Source organism: Copadichromis virginalis, linkage group LG16 (assembly GCF_057382275.1).
Source record: "Copadichromis virginalis isolate Kocher_CV1m ecotype Utaka linkage group LG16, C_Virginalis_male_GT1.1, whole genome shotgun sequence".
Taxonomy (NCBI): Eukaryota; Metazoa; Chordata; class Actinopteri; order Cichliformes; family Cichlidae; genus Copadichromis; species Copadichromis virginalis.
Window position 1 is genome coordinate 35,701,805 of NC_140633.1, and position 18,964 is coordinate 35,720,768.

Below are 18,964 nucleotides of genomic sequence, written 5' to 3' on the forward strand. Positions count from 1 at the left end.
TTGAATTCATTTCAGTGTGATTTATATAAAGCCAAATCTCAACAACAGTTACCTCAAGGCACTTTATATTGTAAGGTAAAGACCTTACAATAGATAGTAGATAACTCCTTTATAGTCTCATATTAGTCATGCATCTACTCTGTGTTGTATGTGTTGTATTGACCCTCTGAAATTTGTACGTTAAGGCATCATTATTCTTTTCTGTGATCAATTCTTTAATATTTGTAAAGAAAGAAAAAACAGGCCAGAAAAGATCACAAAACTGGTGGCAGGATATGATCCATACACACATTTCCATCCCCCTCTTGCCGTGTCCTTCATCTGTTAACCCACTTCCCCACCCCTTGCATTTCTTTTTTATCTGTACCAACATACAGAGCAACATTTGTTTTCCTCAGATGGCCCTGCTGACAAAGATGAAGTAAATGAAGGCATGGCACACAGAATGGCTAAATGCTGTGAATTTTGGTCACTATGACATAATGCTTTACAATAAGTCTGGATCCTTGTTTCAAAAGTCTCTTTAAACTATCGGCACCAATATGGTGAACCTGACAAAAAAAGTTTTATTTAAACTTTTTACTTTCTTCACTGAATACATAATGCAGCCTTTGTGCATGTTTAAAGGAGCTGGGGATGTCCAGCTTGAGATTGTCCTGCTGGTTTCATCACCTGGGTCAAACGTGTGTCAAACAACAGAATCAGCTAAGGCTGTGTGAAATGATACAAATAACTTTACCGGCTTTGTTTTCCTACTGTCTAGGTATCACATCACCATTGTAGTTAAAACTGAACAGCACTCAAATAACAGAGGAAAGAGTTAAATATTATAACTACTAATTTCTGTCTACTAATTATAGAGATTACAAAAATATACAAGATATGCACCTCTAGGATTTTGTTTTGTTTTCTAAAGAGAAAAGTATTCATCTGAAATTTCTTCTCTATGTGTTGGAATTTTTTTTCCTTTTTAAGGTTTTCAGTGACCACTTGGATCAGGGATAAACTTTTTTTGCTTTTACGTATTGTAGCACAACACGTCCCATGAAAAAGTGCATTTGATGCTTTCAACCACATGAAAATATTTGTGACTGTAACCCGTCTTATTAGGGTCCTTTAGGAGAAGCAGGACCCCTGGGACCTCCAGGAAAAGAGGGTCCTCCTGGACTTCGTGGAGATCATGGACCCCCTGGACGACAAGGAGAACGTGGACCTCCAGGATCACCAGGTAGCCCAGGAGACAAAGGGGACTCTGGAGAGGATGGCCCTACGGTAAAGTCAATTTTATTTTTGTTTGTCACAATTTTAATAAAAAACTTGATTTATTTAAATATTTTTTTAATCGCCCCAGCTCATACATTTTTTTTAGAAATACCTTGTTGCTTGTTCTTCTGTTTGCCTTTAAGAGAATTTAATTTAATGTTGTCTGCTTTAGGGTCCTAATGGTCCTCCAGGCCCAGCTGGAACTACAGGGCAGAGAGGCATTGTAGGTCTTCCTGGTCAGAGAGGAGAGCGTGGGCCACCAGGTCTCCCAGGACCAGCGGTTGGTATCAAATCCGATATCTGCTGTGTACCAGCTTTGTTATTTACTAGCTTAAAAGTCTAAACTTGACATTCGTGTTCTTTATATTGTATTGTGACTTTTCTGTTTTCTTTTTTTAGGGTCCCCCAGGAAAGCAGGGCTCAACAGGAGCACCTGGAGATAAAGGCCCTCCAGGTCCAGTCGGTGTTCCTGGTGCTAATGGACCTCGTGGTGATCCTGGTCCAGATGTAAGTGCATGTTTTAAAGTGTTTGTGGTTCCCAACTAACGCTAGCAAAGCTGTCTAAATGTTCTGTTTTTGTTTTTTTTCTTTGTCTGGTCCTCAGGGTCCTGCAGGATCAGATGGCCCACCAGGAAAGGATGGTGTTATTGGACAAAGGGTAAGATGCAGAAAGGATCAAAATATGACATTGCAAAAAGTGCTCATCTTATATTAATCTAAGGTTGCTGGAGGGATATAACTCTTGTCTTAAAAGATCTTGTACCTTAGAATGGAATGCACAGGTATTCCAAACTATCCTCTCCAGCGTAGGCAAAGGTCTTGAAGGATCTGTGTGTTTCCTGGAGACAAAGAACCTGAGGAGGTACCAGCAATCCAAAAATGGACTGTTGAAATGGCAAAAATATTAGCGTTTGAAAAGACTGATCTGAAGTTTGGTCTAAACCTGATGTTACGAATAGAAAAAGATGTTATTTTAGGAAGGATTGAATATAAAAACATTAGTTACAATATTAGTTTACCATTAGAAAATGAGGAAAATATTCTGACTTGGGCGACAAGACCTGTGAAGTGCTTGATTCCTCTTTTCTGTTTGTTGGGAATCGACACAAACTTGTATTTTTTGCTCTTGGTTCCTCTTGAATTATTGCTTAATTTGGTGTTTTTTTATTGTGTCTGCAAATGAAGAAATGTATTTTTAACCAGGGTTGTTTGTGAATGTTTTGATGATGACAGCTAAACTTTGGTGAGCAATGCCAAAATTTGATTTTTTTTCTAGATAAGAAATAAAATAAAAAAAATTGATTAGAAAAAGGGAAAAAATAAAGATGTTGCAGGTAGCTAACACTTACTTACTTTTTTAAATTTCCAGGGAGACCGAGGAGATCCTGGTCCAGAAGGCTTGGTTGGTCCTCAGGGACTTCCTGGACCTCCCGGTCCTGTTGGTGCCCCAGGTGATGCTGGAAGGAGAGGAGAGCCTGTAAGTGGTTTTTGTTTTTTTTCTGTTCATGTGCAGGGTGTATTAACAGATGTACCGAGGGCACATGAGGACATTCTGGAGGCAGATTTAATTGAAACCCTTAATAGTAACTGAATAATGTGTTTCAGTACAAGAAGGCTGGATGGACTCAGTGTTTGCAGAGGTCTGTGTTCCCTGAGGGCTTTCTAATGATTTTGCTCGTTTTCAGGGCTCAAGAGGACCTCCTGGACCACCTGGCTCAGCTGGAAAGAGAGGATTAGTGGTGAGTCTTCAGCTTGTGGTTATGTGAAACTATCTGTTTTATGAAAGTAAATTACCTTTTCAGATAGCTTTCAATGAACATTCATTCGGATCTCAGTGCAGAACAGCAGTAAAAGCAATCTTCATCATTTCATGACCGTAATTATGAAATACCCTAAATCTTTTATAACTCAGGGACCCCAAGGGCCGAGAGGAGATAAGGGTGACCTGGGTGACCATGGAGAGAGAGGCCAGAAGGGACACAGAGGCTTCACTGGTTTGCAGGGTCTCCCCGGACCTCCAGTAAGTAAAAATGATAATGTTGACTCTGATGACTTCTGCTTCATCTCAGAGGCTTTCCAACCTACTGCATACAGTACAGTGGAGTATTCTTCTGTTATTCCACCTTTGCCAACCGCGCTCTGAAATGCAAATCAGACAGTGATCAAAAGGATCTTTAATTTTTTTATTTGAACATAATTCTCTTTCATTTTAATGCAGCGCTTGTAAATGAGTGCAGCTTCATTTCCGTTTTTTGCTAACAATGTTGTCTGTCATTATCCCATCAACCCACCCCTCATGACCCAGTTACTGACAGCTATAAGCTAGATTAGTGTATTTACTTTACTCTTGGCAGTGCCCTAAAGTGGACACTTTGTTTCACAGAAATTCAGCTGAACAAAACAAATGGTACCATTAGCTGAGTTTTCCCACTTGAGTATCATCAATAGGTTGTGTTCATCGAGTTAAAGTGCATTAAACAGACTAATAAATTTGATTTATTGCTTTTAGGGCACAACTGGTGAGCAGGGAGCTCCAGGAATTGTTGGACCCAGTGGACCGAGGGTAATTGCCACCGATTCATTCGTGTTGAGGAAGAGAATAATCTTCATATCAGCTATAACTTTGGAATTAATTTCTCATATTTGAGGCTAACGGTTCCTTATGATTTAGGGACCTCCTGGACCTATCGGGCCTCCTGGAAAAGAAGGATACATAGGACTGCCTGGACCAATGGGACCTCCAGGAACTCGTGGGATCACAGGAGAAGTTGGACCAGAGGTATTGTCTCATTACGCAGCAAAAAGTGTGTGCAAAGCTCATAAAAAGGAGCCAGATGAGAATGTTTGTTAAAATGCAGAACATCTTTTCAACAGATGTTTGGTACATAGGGAATAGGGGATGGGCAAAATTTCAATGTGTAAATAAAACCCCCAAAGAGTACAGTCTTCACACTACTATTCCAAAACCCGCAGGGCCCTCCCGGAGAACCCGGACCCGCAGGTCCTCCAGGCCCTCCCGGACGTCCCATGGCAGCTGTGGATGACCTATTCGGCGGCCCCCAGGATTACGACTCTGGGCCACCTCCTCCTGAGTTCAGCGAGGACGAAGCTCTGCCCAACAGCAATGCCTCCACCATAGTGCCCGTCGACCCCGGTGTTCAAGCCACCCTGAAAGCCCTCAAGAGCCAGATCGACAACATGAAGAGCCCAGATGGCAGCAAGAAACATCCTGCCAGGACCTGTGACGACCTCAAGAGGTGCTACCCCATGAAGAAGAGCGGTGAGTGAGGGGAGACATTTAAACAGATTTGACTTTATTAGAATGTAAATTTTTTTCTATGGTGGCCTTGAGAGGTCAAATACACTGCAACTTAGGAAAACACCAGCAAATAGGAAAATGCTGCAAAAACACAACAGGAATTAAAAAACCTGCAAAATCTAAAAACAAGAAATTTTAAAAATCATGAAACAAATCTTTTTTTTTTTAGGAAATGATAACGTGATAGAGCAGAAGCGGAAATGACAAGCTAAAAAATAAATGGCTAATAGCAAACATGTAGCCACAGCATTTTATGAATGGTGATTAAATCATGTTTTAGCTCCACACTTTTTCCAGCTCACAACACTGATGAACCCTCCTCTTCGTTTATGTCTCAGTGTGAGCCTTCACATGTTTTGGTTTCCATCACGTCCCCAGAAACACTTGTTTGCGCTTTGTAAGATGTTTTTTTCCTCACTTTATAGTGTTTTGTGTGTATTTGCAGCGTTTTTCCATTTGGTGATGTAAATATTGACACACAAACTAAAGTTGCTTGCATGTAATGTCAAGGCTCCCGAGTATAGTTTTATACACATATAGTCTAATAGTTAATAGTTTAATTATTTATATAGCACATTTAATTACAACAGGAGCGTTGACCAAAGTGCTGTACAAGAATACAACATGCATAATAAAACAACTTCGAGTATTAAAAGCAAACACCAAAAAATATGAATTAACAAATAACTCTCATGCTGTATTAAAAGCCAGTAAATAAAAATGCGTTTTAAGATAAGATTTAAAAAGACTGACAGTATGAGCCTGTCTGATGTATAGGGGTAAATTATTCCACAGCTTAGGCGCTACGACTGCAAATGCTTGATCACCTCTATGAACCAGCCTCGACCTTGGTACAGCTAAAAGCAAAAGATCACTTGATCTAAGAGATCTAAGGGGGGTATAAGTCTGCAAGAGGTCAGACAAATACCCGGGAGCCTGTCCATTCAGGGCTTTGTAGGTCAACAATAAAATTTTAAAATTAATTCTGAAGCGGACAGGGAGCCAATGAAGGGAGGCAAGTACCGGGGAAATGTGTTCACATCTTTTAGTATGTGTCAGAAGACGAGCTGCAGCATTCTGGACCAACTGCAGCCTTGCCAGGCAGGTCTGGCTGACTCCAGCGTATAAGGAGTTACAATAGTCCAGCTGGGATATAATGAAATATAATGCGCCTAACAAGAGAAAGATCCACAGTTTGATCCCAGGAGGGGACACAAATCCATCCGGGGGTGCATCAGGAAGGGTATTTGGTGTAAAAAGTCTGCCAGATCAAACATGCTGTGATGACCCCTTGTGAATAAGGAAGCAGGACACGTGTGAATGTGATAACTCAAGAACAGGCGACTTAGGATTTTCAAATTGATACTGTAGTTGCATCTACTAAAACCTTGGACAGTTTGAATCTCCGTGACCTCAAGTTTTAAGAAAATCTTGAGAACCCAATAACTCGGGAAGGAAGTCACCCAGAATTTATAGCAGAGGTCTGTCTCCAAGGAGGCCAATTGCATACAGTCATCCTAAAAACTTGAGGAAATGGTATATACCTATGGTATATACCAAGCTGTAAATGGTACCATTTACAGCTTGGGAGCTTGTATGTACCCTTTAAGTGCTCAAGGAAACAGATATGTGCCTTTAATACCAATTGTTAGCCCCAGGGGTCCGTTCATGTAGACACTGACTTAGTATATCCCTACTTCTGGAAGTGCAATTTATTTCAATGCTTCCATTTTGTGATGTAGGTGAGTACTGGGTGGATCCAAACCAAGGCAGTGCAGAGGATGCCATTCAAGTGCACTGCAACATGGACACTGGAGAGACCTGCATCTCTGCCAACCCATCCAGCATACCTCGTAAAGTGTGGTGGACCTCCTCCAGGAACAAGCCTGTGTGGTTTGGAGCCGACATGAACAGCGGAACACATGTGAGCAGCTACACACTAGTTGTGTGTGTCTGTGTGTGTGAGAGCATTTTTAAATCAATCCAGAACTTAACATGTTGTACAAATTTGTGCTTTTAGTTTGCTTATGGCAACAAAGATCAGCCATCAAACACTGTCGCAGTGCAGATGACCTTCATCCGCCTGCTGTCCAAAGAGGTTTCCCAGACCATCACGTACCACTGCAAGAACTCTGTGGGCTACATGGATGACAAGACGGGCAACTTAAAGAAAGCCGTGATCCTCAAAGGCTCCAACGACCTAGAGCTCAAAGCAGAGGGAAACAACCGGTTCAGATACACAGTGGTGGAGGACTCCTGCACAGTAAGTCCAGCGTTTCAACTGTTGTAGTTCAACACATGCCTGACAATGAAGATTGAGTAGTGAGTTAATACTGGACAGGTCTTCATCAGTCAAATCATAATGATGCTTGGTGTCTGCTGGGTGTGAAAGTAGGCAGCAGTTTCTAACAGATTCTATCAGGGTTGATACAAATTGAGTTTTTCAGCTTAATTTATAGCAGGAGGTGAGTGTATGTGCATGAACACGAACACAAAATGAACAGTGTGCTTAGGGAACAAACTGAGGAATTAGATGTATTTCAGGATTTGAAAGCCTTTCTCTTCACAGAGTTCACTGACGAACCTGTGTTTTTATCTCTTTAACAGCAAGCAAATGGCAACTGGGGCAAGACCGTGTTTGAGTACAGGACACAGAAAACAGCAAGACTTCCCATTGTGGATATTGCCCCCGTGGACATTGGCGGCCGGGATCAAGAGTTCGGCGTCGACATCGGGCCCGTGTGCTTCTTGTAAAGGCGTCAGCAGGGAAGGGAAGTGTCGAGGAGAATCCCGAGACTGTTGAACTGACAGCTGATGCGATCAGCCACGTTGTACATACGAGTACCGAGGACTGTTGTGGCCCTGTGGCGAGATATTTATTGTGCCTTTCGACCCAGTTCAAGACGGCAAAGATTTGTTTTGGAATTTACATGAAAAATTGGTTTAAAAAAAAAAAAAAAATCAGAATCATTCCTCTGTCGTCTTGTGTATGTTTGACTTCAAGCTTTGTGCATTTTCGAGGTCCAAAGATCTTACCCTTTAATTTCGCCAAAGAACATAGAAGCTTTAAACTGTTATTATGACTGCTGTTCGTAAGCCCAGAACGTTTCCACTGAAACTACGACGTATGTCCCACCACTACTAATTTTTTTAGAGACTTCTCTGTTTTCTTTTTGTTTTTTTACTTCATTGTCTGAATATAAAACATCTTTGTGGTGCTATTGAGGAAACAAATACAGCCGCTTATGCGTTCGCTGGCGCAGGTATTTTCTCATGAGAGTTCTGATGAACCGATGTCTGTATCTAGTTACTCAAAACTCTGTACCAACCATGTAGAACATTAAAGACGCATGAAGACTGTCAGTCACTCAGTGTTAGCTACCTCGTCACCGGAACTGAGAACACCATGACACTACATGTAAATCTTTTGTTTCACACAGGTGCTGTTTTGTAAGTAGTGTGACCGTTGTGATCTTCTCCCAGCTGCGCGGTACAGGGCAGGGTTTGGGGATGCCAATAAAGATCTCTCTGTCAACAATGGGGAGATGAATGAGGTGTCATGTGAGTGATGTGTGGTGATTTGTAATTCTTTTTCCCCCCCCCTTCAATTATACAATTATGGTACAGTTAAAAGGTAGCACAGAGTATTCGATTTTTATGCATGTCAGCTCCCCCTTTGAAGTATCCTGGACATATATGCTCTTGAAATCCTTTTTTTTAATACTCAGTTTTATAGAATAAGACGGCTGAGTGTGCCTGTTTGCTTTGTATTTTTAATTTTTATTTTTTGCTATGCAACAAATTAAACTAAATGCTTGTTAATCCCCCTAAGCTCTTGTCATATTGATTCAGGTATAGTTAGGCTCTTTGCGTTGGCCAGTTTTGCACCTAAATTCATATTTAGTTTAATTTACTTTTTACACAAAGTTTTCAATGTGAACAGTTTGTTTTACATCTTTCCTTTTTTTTGACTGTGCTTTTAATTCTCTTGTGACCATTTGGTTCGAATTTGAGTATATTTATTATAGATTTGTTAGAATTATGCAAGGCATGGCTGCCTGCAAACACCCCCAAGGCAGAGAGGAGGAGAAGGAGGAGGAAGAGGATGAAGAGGGGGGGTTCCACACTGGAAGCAGATGCGTTTCTTCCTTTGAAAATAAATATTGAAAATACTTCTCTCTGCCTGTTCTTGTTTGAGTAGACTTCATTTTGGATCTTTATAAATTGTCTACGATAGCAGCCCCAAGAGACCTGAAACTTTGTTTTAAGAGAAAAGAAAAAGAGAAAATCAGATGTGATTTTTTTTTTTTTTTTTTTTTTACAGCACAACTGTAGCAACTGAAGAATTAGGACAACAACTGAGTGAATCACTCTCTCCCTGCCTGTGGTGATGTGCTTAAGCACCCCAGTGGTTAAGGTGAATCTTATATATGAGGAAAATCTGTTTAGACACTGGACCTAATCTGAGCTATTGCACCTCATGTCATAGTTATAGCTCATGGGACATTCACAGAAGGTAGCAGTGATATGGCAGCTAAAGACTGAACACAAAAGGAGCCATTCCCAAGGTAGAGATATTACTAATGGGAGCAAAGGACTCCGATTAGTGGAACGTGACAGGTTGGCAAAAAAAGTAAAAAGGTTACCTGGGCACAAATAGATAACTTTGTATGCAGAAAGCATTTTATGGTGAAAACATATGATGAACATAAAAGGTGTTTAGGGTAAAGTGTTAGAAAGTGACACAACACATTTATTGCTAAATTCAAGTGACTAAGTTTCTTTATTTGTGGTATATTTCTTTGGTTAAAACTCAGTCACACTTGAGTAAAAGTAGAAGAGATACTGGGTTGTTCGGTGTTTGCATTGAGTGTTTTTGTATTTATGATGAATTTCAAGTAGTTGGAGTGATCAGCTACTTGCCCAGAGGTTCATTCATTGTGCAATGTCAACCTTTTGGGTGACCACTTATGATTGCAAGGCGATTGCACAGGTGTCTTGGTGCGAGGCAACTATCGGCGTAACTTTATGCTGAACATAGGGGGAGGGGATCTCTGTCTAAATAAATAAAATCATCTGGGTAATTCCCAGATGTTTAGACATGCAACTATTTTGTTGGTAATAACTGAAATGAGTAAAGAAACTCAACAGCCTAATTATGCAAGATAATTCATAATTTTATTGGGGGGGGGGGGGGTATATTTGTTGGGTCTGATCATTGGGCAAAAGCAAGGTGATTAAAGGCAAGGTTGCAAAAATACCTCTGTCATTTTTGCAATTAACATGCTGTTCTGCAGCAACTACACCACTATCTGTGGAGGAACTTCTGTTTAAAATCTACCCATTCAGGTTTCTGGCTGGACTCTTAATAGAAGTAATTAATGTGAATTTCTGTGTATGCAGATGGCAATTTGTAGATTTCACAATTTATCATAATTAATTGCCGTACTATCCCAAGCAGACTGGATGAAATTGCCATATTCAATAGCAAATTGACAGCAGACAGAAGGCATCACCAGTCTTATCTCTGACAACTAACTGCAGGTGGTCACAGACCTGACACCAGTCTTTGAAGCAACCATATCAAAGGCATTGAGAGTGTAAGTTCATTGCACACGGTCAAAATCATTTTTGTAATGCCACAGTCTGTGACCGCTGTGACTTCAGCAAGAGAGAAAAACAGGGATCAAATCCTTGTTGTTAGTGTGCATTTGCACTTTAACTAGCAAAATGACACATTCTGTATTAGTGAGTGAAAAAGACGAGAACAACATGTAATCAATGTGATTAAGTTACATCAGCTTTTAAGACCTCTACTGCAAATGTGAAGAGACACCTGCAAGCTAAGCACAGTTCCACAACAACCCCCAACTTCTGCATCAGTTAAAGCTTTCACTGAGCAGCATTAATGAGCTTGGTTCTATGGAGGAGGAGATGCTATCAATGTTAACTTACTATCCTGAGAAAACGTCAATATATTTAGTTGCATTAGTCCAGCAGTATTACACACCCTGCAGAAAGCTAACCACGCTAACTGCAGCTACCATGTACAATACCGCTGTTACAGACCTAAATCTTAACTCTTAAAAGCTCATTATATGTACTTAAAAGTCACAAAAGCATATTGGCTAAAAGAGGCTTTGATATTGCAGAACAGAGCAGTGACATGTAAACATATGGACTCTGTACTTCCTATTGCTAAGAGGACTTCCATTTTTTTTCATGTTTCCCTTTTGTAAGCTGATGGCAATCGCACACAAAATGTCGTGATGGCACTCGGAAAAATTCAAGGGCGTCATTGTGCTTTAGCCGAGCCTACAGCATTATAATAGTTCTGCCACTTGAAGAAAATGTTTCATAAACAAATGCCACATACAAATAAAGTCAGATATAAATTATATAACACAGAAGAATGAGTGAGGAGCAGTTTTCATAGTAGGATTTTCTTTAATATCTGTAACAGCAAAGTCAATTCAACCAAAAGTGAAATAACAGGAATAGAACTGGCTGGACAGAGATAAAAGAGCAGAAAATGAAAGGTAAACACCGAAATGGCAACTCAATCTGGTCAAAATCTGAACAGAACAAAGGACAAAGAGCGGAAAGGTCACTGAAGTAAAAAAACAAAAGAAAATATCAGGCTGGATTAATCGACTACATAACGTATGAATTAATGTGGAGTAAAATATGCGATGTTAAAAGCTCAAAGGTTTTGTCACAATATAGATTCCATTTATTTTTCTTGCCAGCTTGTGTTTGGCATACAAACAGGAATGTGTTGACAATACAGAATTCAAACGGTGCATACACACATATGAAAATTCTGCCACAGAGTGTACCATTGAACATATCCACTATTTACAACTGTCTCCTCCTGTGCAAGCAAAGGTACTCAAAACTAACACCTCCATACGCATTTTTTGTCTTTTTTTTATTACAAAAATAGCTCTTTACTATAATGGATCTGAGTTTACCTTGAAATATCGAAAACCAATCTAAATGCAAATGCATATAAACCTCAAGATGAAAACTGTGACATCTTGACTCGACCGTGGAGTGGATTTTGGCACTTCTTCTTCATACAAACGGGTTGAAAGTGCACCTCGAAGGGTTCATCTTCTCAGCATCAGCAGCGACTGTCTAGCGGGTCCAGAGAGAAGACGGTGCCCTCTAAGGTTAGTCCCATTTTGAACCCCTCCTGGAAGACATGAAGCCACACAGGGCCGCTTTTATAGACACTCAGGCCCGCTGGAAAAACCTCAGAGGCAAAGACAAGCTAAACGCTACTGACACCGCATCATGCTGGGTCATGCATTTTAGACAAGATCAGAAACGGCAAGGCATGAATCCTAATAGGAAAACTCAATTATAGCAGATCAAAGTAAGTCGAGCTTATTTTGCAAATGAGGCCGTCATGCACCCCCAACATTGTTTATGTGCAAAACAAATATTTTCAAGCTTAAGCAGTGCGTATTTGTTCTTGTTAATCAAAAAGACACAGAGTAAGTCATGAAGAAAGCTGAGCTAATGAAGCTGCCACAGATGCACTGGCAGCGTCGGTGCAGTCTGCAAATGTGAGCGCGTGCAGCTGCATTCAGAGCGTGCAAGACGAAAACACAACAGCACAAGCAGGGGGTAAAGGACTACGAACCATCTCTGCCGCTACGAGTGAGAGAGGGAAAGAGCTGTTAGTCATTAAGAAGAGAAAGAACAGGAAGGAGAGAAACATCAGAGCAACGCTGCCTCCTACTGGCGACACGCTGCCAAAGCTCAACAGGTGTTTAACAAACTGAACCTTGGATGTCGCAGTTTTGAAGTCACAACTTTTTAAAGCAAATGTTGTCATTTTCAGGCGGTTTTTACAGATTCATGTGAACATGGTGTAACTACACTGATAACTGTGTGACAGCACGAAAACAGAAGCTGCAGCAGCTTTTCAAACCCTTTTTTCCCATGTCCTGCTATTGCAAACAGAAAAAAAGCACCGCTACAAATCCACTTAATTAGTCTCATCTGTTAACAAGGCTGCGAGGTGTGTTTCTAATAATTACCAATTACAGGACAGGAAGCCCTGCGAATAAATACCACCAACTAAAGGAAACTATTTCAGGATCACTTTTGTAGTTTGTTAGGAAATGATGGATCCAATTAATTCCACTTCTGCACTCACTGACCTTTAACAAGAACGTGCATTTGTCTGTTAACACAAATCTGCTACAGTGGGTGTAAGATAAATTCACACACTTAACAAAAAAAAGTTGTTATCTTATACATGAGATCATATATTCAAATCCCGATTTATCGCTTTGGATTAAATGACTGAACACAAGCTCCTTTAGCTCTCTCAGTTTTTGGCAATCCCCACAAAGGTTTGAGACGCAGTCTGAAAGCAAAAGTTTATTTCTAATAAGCACCATTGGTTTTTTTTATATTACAGATCTGACTACAATATTAATTTATGGCTCCATCCCAAACACAACAACAATTGCTTGAACTCGCTCTGCTGTAATATCACGACATTTTCATGCAGGCAGGAAAACAGAGTGATACACTAAACACTTTTAATTAACACACTCTTTTATGAACACATTAGTGTTTCTGTGTCTTCTGATTAAAATGAATAAAGGAGCTACTGTTACCCATTGATGAGTCACTAAACCTTTCCTCATTAGATAATTCCACACAAATTGTTTCTATTGCTACTGCATTTTTCTACTCAAACATTATTTATTGTAATAAAGTGTGTACTGTATGGTGGAACTGATGTGGAGGCAATTACCGCGGTGTGCACTGCGGTTAGACAACTGGAGTCTGTTACTAGGTTCAGCTAAGGCGTCGCTTGTGATGCGCAAAGCCTTTATTTATGAAAGCAAGGGGAAAATCTTTAATCTTCAAAGTAATGGTTGTGATAATAAAAAGAAGAAAACAGTTTCACAGTTTAAGCAGCCTGCCTGCAATTCTTCTGAAAGAGACACAGCGATGAGCTCACCTGCATCTCATCCAGCTTTGACTGGATGTCTGGAGGGAAATCAGCTGCCCCGCAGGTGAACGGATCAAACGGCTCTGCACCAAACAAATCTTTACCTACATGCACAGAGCAGATCAACACTGTAATGATCAAGGAGGCACATCGAGGGGGGAGGGGTTAAAACACCGAAATGCAAATAAGTTTTTCACTTACTTATATCTGGTGGCAATGTGGTGGGTGGAGGGGGTGGGCAGCCGTTGCTGGCTGGTGTGGGCACCAGTGGTGTCACAGGGGAGAAGGGAACCATGTCAAAAATGTCTGTCGACTGCGGCTTCATTGAGATACTCCCCGCCTGCATACAAAGTAATGGTTGAGCCACCAGCAGAGACCTGTAAGTTCACCCATGCACAAACTACACAGCTATTTTTCTCTCTTTTTTTTTTTTGCATCAAAGCAAGGGAAGAAGAAGAAGACGAAGCACAAGCACCACACAGACAAAGGCAGGAGATAACAAGGCTCCAGGGACAGAGAGACAGCACAGAAAAAGAGAAGCGGAGGGTGTTTACGCGAGGCCGCGGGATGCTGCAGCCCTCATTGGGTTTAGGAGGGAGGAGAGCGGGTTTGGCAGGCGGAGGAGTTAGTAGCCCGGTGGACAGGTTGGACTCCGGTGAGCTCATAGGAGTGAGAGTGACAGAGGAGATTTCCAGACAGGAGAGCGACTTGATGCTGTGGCACCAGAAGAGAGAGGACGGCCTCTGCAGCATGTATGCTTCATTAGCTGCGTTTATGTGCAGCGGCTGAGAAAAAGATCGCAGACAGGAAATGACCAGAAAGAGAGAGACAGAGACAATATTATTCAGTGTTGTAGAATAGGGGAGCTGTGGGTAATTGCATTCTCAGGAGGCTGTCACAAGTGCTGGCATTTGCCCCAATTAGATGCTGAATGTATCGCATTCCTCATCAGACCAATCAGGTGTGTAATTGCTTTGCTTCAGATACAGACCCCTGCTGCCTGCCTCCAGATAGGCCTGGTCATTCCAAACCGGAGTCGTACATTTAATCGCACAAACACAATCAGCAAAGCCAGCTGTCCTTAAAAGTACTTTTAAAACTCAACAGTTTAAATTTAAGTTTAAATCAGGAATCTTTTAGAATTAAACGACGGTTTAGGTTGTGCACTTCTGGCTCATTCAGAATGCTTGAATCACAGATTATGTTATTAAAGAGTGCTATTACATTAGTCAGCTGTTTCGTACATAATGAAAGTCTTTGAATTAAACATCTCAAAAGGAACAAAAGCAGTTTTGTACAACTCAACAATTCAGCTGATTCTAGTGGCGTTGCTTTGCCTGGTATAACAGACACTTCAGGTAGTTTTAGATGGATATTGCAGATATTGGATATTGTAATGCAGTCACTCTATTGTTCCCCGTGGCTACAGTAACTGCTGTTGAAAAGGACAGAAATCAAAGTCTAAGGTCTCATTTTCTTCTGTAAAATCTACTTTTCTAAACTGAAGTTTGGCATGCTACGCAGTTTGTTCTTACTGAAGGTACGTGTGCTATCATCAGCTGTTCTTCAAGCTCTTGCAGTTGTTTCTTTAGTTCAGAGTTTTCCGTTTCCAGTTCTTGAATCTGCAAAAGATACAAACAGAATCAGGACACAGGGCAGCAGCAGAGTGCAGAAAAATATTTGATGTCAAAGTGCAATTTGTGTAATTTGCTTATGATACAGAGTCACGTTCGAACTGCTCACATGTCTTTTTTTTTAACAGAATTCGACACAAATGACAAAACACTGTACTTTAGCACACTGCTAAAAACTAACTATTATTAAGTAATTAAGCTGTCGCGTCAACAATGAGATACTGATATTCAACAAATCTTTCCTGAGACTTTGCTGAAATATTGAGATTATAATAATCAAGAAAAACCTATGACGTCTGTGAACTCATCAGACAAGTTGATAAGTAACCAACTCCACACAGCTTTAAGCCACAAAGGTATAGGATAGCAATGGCTAGTTAGCAAGCTAACTTCAGTGCATATCAACAAAATACACAGAAATCTGCCATGATGTCATAACTAAAATTATCGACAAAATATGCAAAAATGTAAGTTAATTATAAACACCTTTAAAACAGCCAGCAAAAACACTAGTTTAGTGGTTTCCTGTAAGGTTACATAGTGTTTAACAAATGTTACTCAAATGGGAACCCTGAAAACCATACATTTCACACCTGAGCCTCAAGTCTCGCAGCCCGGTATCAAACGACTCAGGGACCGGTACCGGTCCGAGGCCCGGAGGTTGGGGACCGCTGTATTAGAACACACATGCTGCTTTGCTGAGTATTACCAGCAGGGGGCAGCAGAAGTGATTTTGGGATTAAATCAAAATAAACGGTAGATCCTTGCCAAGCTCTGCTCAATAGCTATTTCTGGACCTTTGCTTCTATCACAAGGTCTTTATCAGCAGATGTTTATTCATGCTGAACAATTTGAACTCAATAATCACTAAACTTTTAACATGGCTCTGTGTCTGCATGTCTGTGTACATGTTCATAAACTGCTGAGTTGGCTGTACTGTTTAACACACTTGAATACACGTCTGCTTAACCACCGTCCTCCAACTGAGGTTAAAGTACACGTGAGGCTGGTGTTTAGCTAAAACATCACATCCCCAATTTGATCAAATTTATATGAATATCTGAACAAATCCAATTTTAAACACTTCCCATGGGACGGCTCCGTGTTTTCAGCTGGGCGTACAATAATTTGACTACAGGCTGGCTCTGTTACAACAGAAGTCTGCGTCATTAATATTCATTAACAGTTTTTTTCCTTTTATCAGCACAGCTTAATTGTCCACACTGGATGATTTAAGACAATCAATAGAAACAAGCTCCGCATTAATTAATAAAAACATCAATGCATCTGCACGGTGGTACACGCTGTCAGAGTGTGTGTGTGTGAGCGAACGAGCTCCGTGAGCTGGATGTGAGACGCACTCGTTTCTGCAGGGTTCCAATCTGTTTCCTGGTTTCCACGTCTTTGCCTCCAGACTCCAAGAACTTCTTGTAGGCCAAATCAAAGGCTTGGCCGATAGTTAAAGTTATCTCTTCTGCCTGAAGCACATAGGAAACAAAGACTGGCTCAAACACTAAATAAATGTGAGTACAGCTGTAGTTTTCACTTAAGCTGATCGTGAAAGGTTAACTGTGAGATGTCAAAATACCTTATTTTTCAGCAATCTGACTCATGTATTTCACATTTGTATCCAAGGAAACAAGCAAGCTTGTTGAAGCGGCAGAGACTTACACATTTTTCACTGTCAAAGATGTAGCAGAGGTGTTTGTTGGACTCTGAGTCTTTGCAGATAAAAGTAAATATCCTTTTATCGGTTTTGTCATCTGCGCAGAAGGATATTCTGTGTAACTGACAGTTATGCTGCACATCCTGGGGGGAAAATAAAGCATTTATTATTTACTCTGCATACGAGAGATGACTTCACAGTGTTTATTTTCCGTATAATCACAGTTGTCATATACAGTTGCCTATATCCTTTCTGGACTCACTTTTGTCTTGGGATCTAGTATCTTCACGCCATAAATGGAGATCTGAAGTTCCACTTTCGGGATCTTCTGTCCCTCCGACTTTTTGATGTGCCTCTGAAACTGCAAGAGGAAAAATTAGTATGATAAAAGTGCAATTAGCATATAAGAAAGTATGCCACATGACACACAAATACAGCTACAGTAAAAGCATGGTAAGACATTTTTACCATATCCTGGATTTCTGCATTTAAAGCTGCAACCAGCTCAAAAATTTAGATACGATGAATGTGTTGGCACTGTTTGTCATATTTCTGCTCAAAGTACAAACGTAAACACTTGTTCTGTTTTGTTCTCTAAGTATATCTGAGACCACATTTCACTTTAGCTGCTAAATATTAAAGCAAGAGCTATTGACATTAGCGAGGTGTCTTATGCTGGTGGCATGACAGATGCAGTTGTAAGGAAAGGACATGCCATGTTTGCTAAGAGTCTGAATCAAAGAGTAAAGCCAAACCAAAGATTTCAGAGATGTAACATTTAGTAGAGCTGAGATGATTATACTTTGAGTACAATTCCCTTTACAGTACACATTGTCATTTGAGGCACTGTTCATGTAAAGATTATGATTATTGCTGCTTTAAAAAGAAAGAAAAAACAGCAGTAAAACTGAATGCTGTTCTCATCAGTGTAGACACAAACCTTGTGCAGCATATTATCTTTAAATGCTAATTAGACTTGATCGGGGGAAATGCAATCATTAAAGTTGGCTGTTTTACAGAAGAAATTAAAAGTGTGAACCATGTAGTGGGTCCATCTTTGTTCTCTGCCAAAAAACTGTTTAAGTCTTTCTTCATTTTGTTGCCAAGTGTTATAAATACAAAGTGAACTTGGCAGCGAGTTGAGGACAACAACCAATGAAATTAAACGGGAGTGTATGCTGTCTTGAGAAGACATGCAAAGAAGCTGATAATATGACAACTCCTTTTTTTTTTAATCTCAAGATAGAGTACAGAGCACAAGATTCTGACACTTGTTTGTCGGGAGAATCTGACCAATCCAAAATCTACAAACTGCAACAGCATTAAAACCATTGACAGGTGAATGACACTGATGGCCTTGTTACAATGGCACCTGTCAAGGTGTGGGATATATTAGACAGAAAGTTAACTGTCATGTCTTGAAGCTGACATGTTGGACACAGAAAATGGCTGTAACAGAAACACAGCGACTTTACCAGAAGCCAGTTGTGAGGGCTATGTGTGGGTTATGGCGCCTTAGGCTCACTGATGCATGCGGAGAATAAAGGCTGACCCGTGTGGTCTAACATCAACTCCAAATTTCTAAAACCTTAATATGGATGTGATAGAGAGGCACTGAGGCACAATGTGCATCCCAGCTTACAGAGTACATCAACTGTATATAAAAGATGGATGTTGACATCAGCTGCTGGTTAGTCCAAATGTGAAGCTATGAGCTGAATGGAAACATTGAAACCAAATGTGAGGAGGAAGGTGAGGATCTGACTAAGAAACAAGAAGACAAAGCACGCTCAAGCTTTTCAATGATAACAAAGCAACAGCGTACTTTATCTCACTTCTTTGATTCTAATGGGGAACATGTTTTATAAAATGAACAACACTCTGTAATTAGGACTTAAAGCCATCTTATCAGGAAGGTTTTTGCTGAGGTCGCAGAAGCTGAAAGCTGGTTTCCCTTATGTGGACCTGTAAAAAACTAAATACAACCCCATGATTCAGTAGCTTACAGAATTACCTTTAGCAATGATAGCTTGACGTAATCACTCTCCGTATGTATTTATCAGTCTCTCAGATCATTGTGGAGGAATATTGGTCTACACTTC

At 40.5% G+C, this 18,964-nt stretch overlaps 2 protein-coding genes across 9 annotated transcripts in view; one reads left to right on the forward strand and one right to left on the reverse strand.

Moving 5' to 3' along the window:
- The window catches only part of col5a2a (collagen, type V, alpha 2a), a 43,611-nt gene extending 35,198 nt beyond the window's left edge, over window positions 1-8,413 (forward strand). Inside the window, exons 42-54 of the mRNA XM_085434589.1 lie at window positions 1,111-1,272; window positions 1,436-1,543; window positions 1,663-1,770; window positions 1,868-1,921; window positions 2,633-2,740; window positions 2,949-3,002; window positions 3,176-3,283; window positions 3,773-3,826; window positions 3,935-4,042; window positions 4,237-4,543; window positions 6,325-6,506; window positions 6,603-6,845; window positions 7,190-8,413. Of these exons, the coding sequence (XP_085290715.1) occupies window positions 1,111-1,272; window positions 1,436-1,543; window positions 1,663-1,770; window positions 1,868-1,921; window positions 2,633-2,740; window positions 2,949-3,002; window positions 3,176-3,283; window positions 3,773-3,826; window positions 3,935-4,042; window positions 4,237-4,543; window positions 6,325-6,506; window positions 6,603-6,845; window positions 7,190-7,336 (1,743 nt within the window). The 3' untranslated portion in view covers window positions 7,337-8,413. The remainder of the gene's footprint in view (window positions 1-1,110; window positions 1,273-1,435; window positions 1,544-1,662; window positions 1,771-1,867; window positions 1,922-2,632; window positions 2,741-2,948; window positions 3,003-3,175; window positions 3,284-3,772; window positions 3,827-3,934; window positions 4,043-4,236; window positions 4,544-6,324; window positions 6,507-6,602; window positions 6,846-7,189) is intronic.
- A 2,609-nt stretch (window positions 8,414-11,022) lies between these two features.
- gulp1a (GULP PTB domain containing engulfment adaptor 1a) overlaps window positions 11,023-18,964 on the reverse strand; it is a 98,704-nt gene continuing 90,762 nt past the window's right edge. For 5 of the 8 annotated variants that reach the window (XM_085434590.1, XM_085434592.1, XM_085434594.1 and 2 more), the window contains 8 exons: window positions 17,125-17,223; window positions 16,868-17,005; window positions 16,558-16,674; window positions 15,098-15,184; window positions 14,117-14,347; window positions 13,764-13,902; window positions 13,572-13,666; window positions 11,787-12,244 (listed from right to left, as the gene is read on the reverse strand). In XM_085434590.1, the coding sequence (XP_085290716.1) occupies window positions 12,107-12,244; window positions 13,572-13,666; window positions 13,764-13,902; window positions 14,117-14,347; window positions 15,098-15,184; window positions 16,558-16,674; window positions 16,868-17,005; window positions 17,125-17,223 (1,044 nt within the window). In that variant the 3' untranslated portion in view covers window positions 11,787-12,106. The other 3 variants (XM_085434591.1, XM_085434597.1, XM_085434596.1) reach the window with 3 other exon arrangements.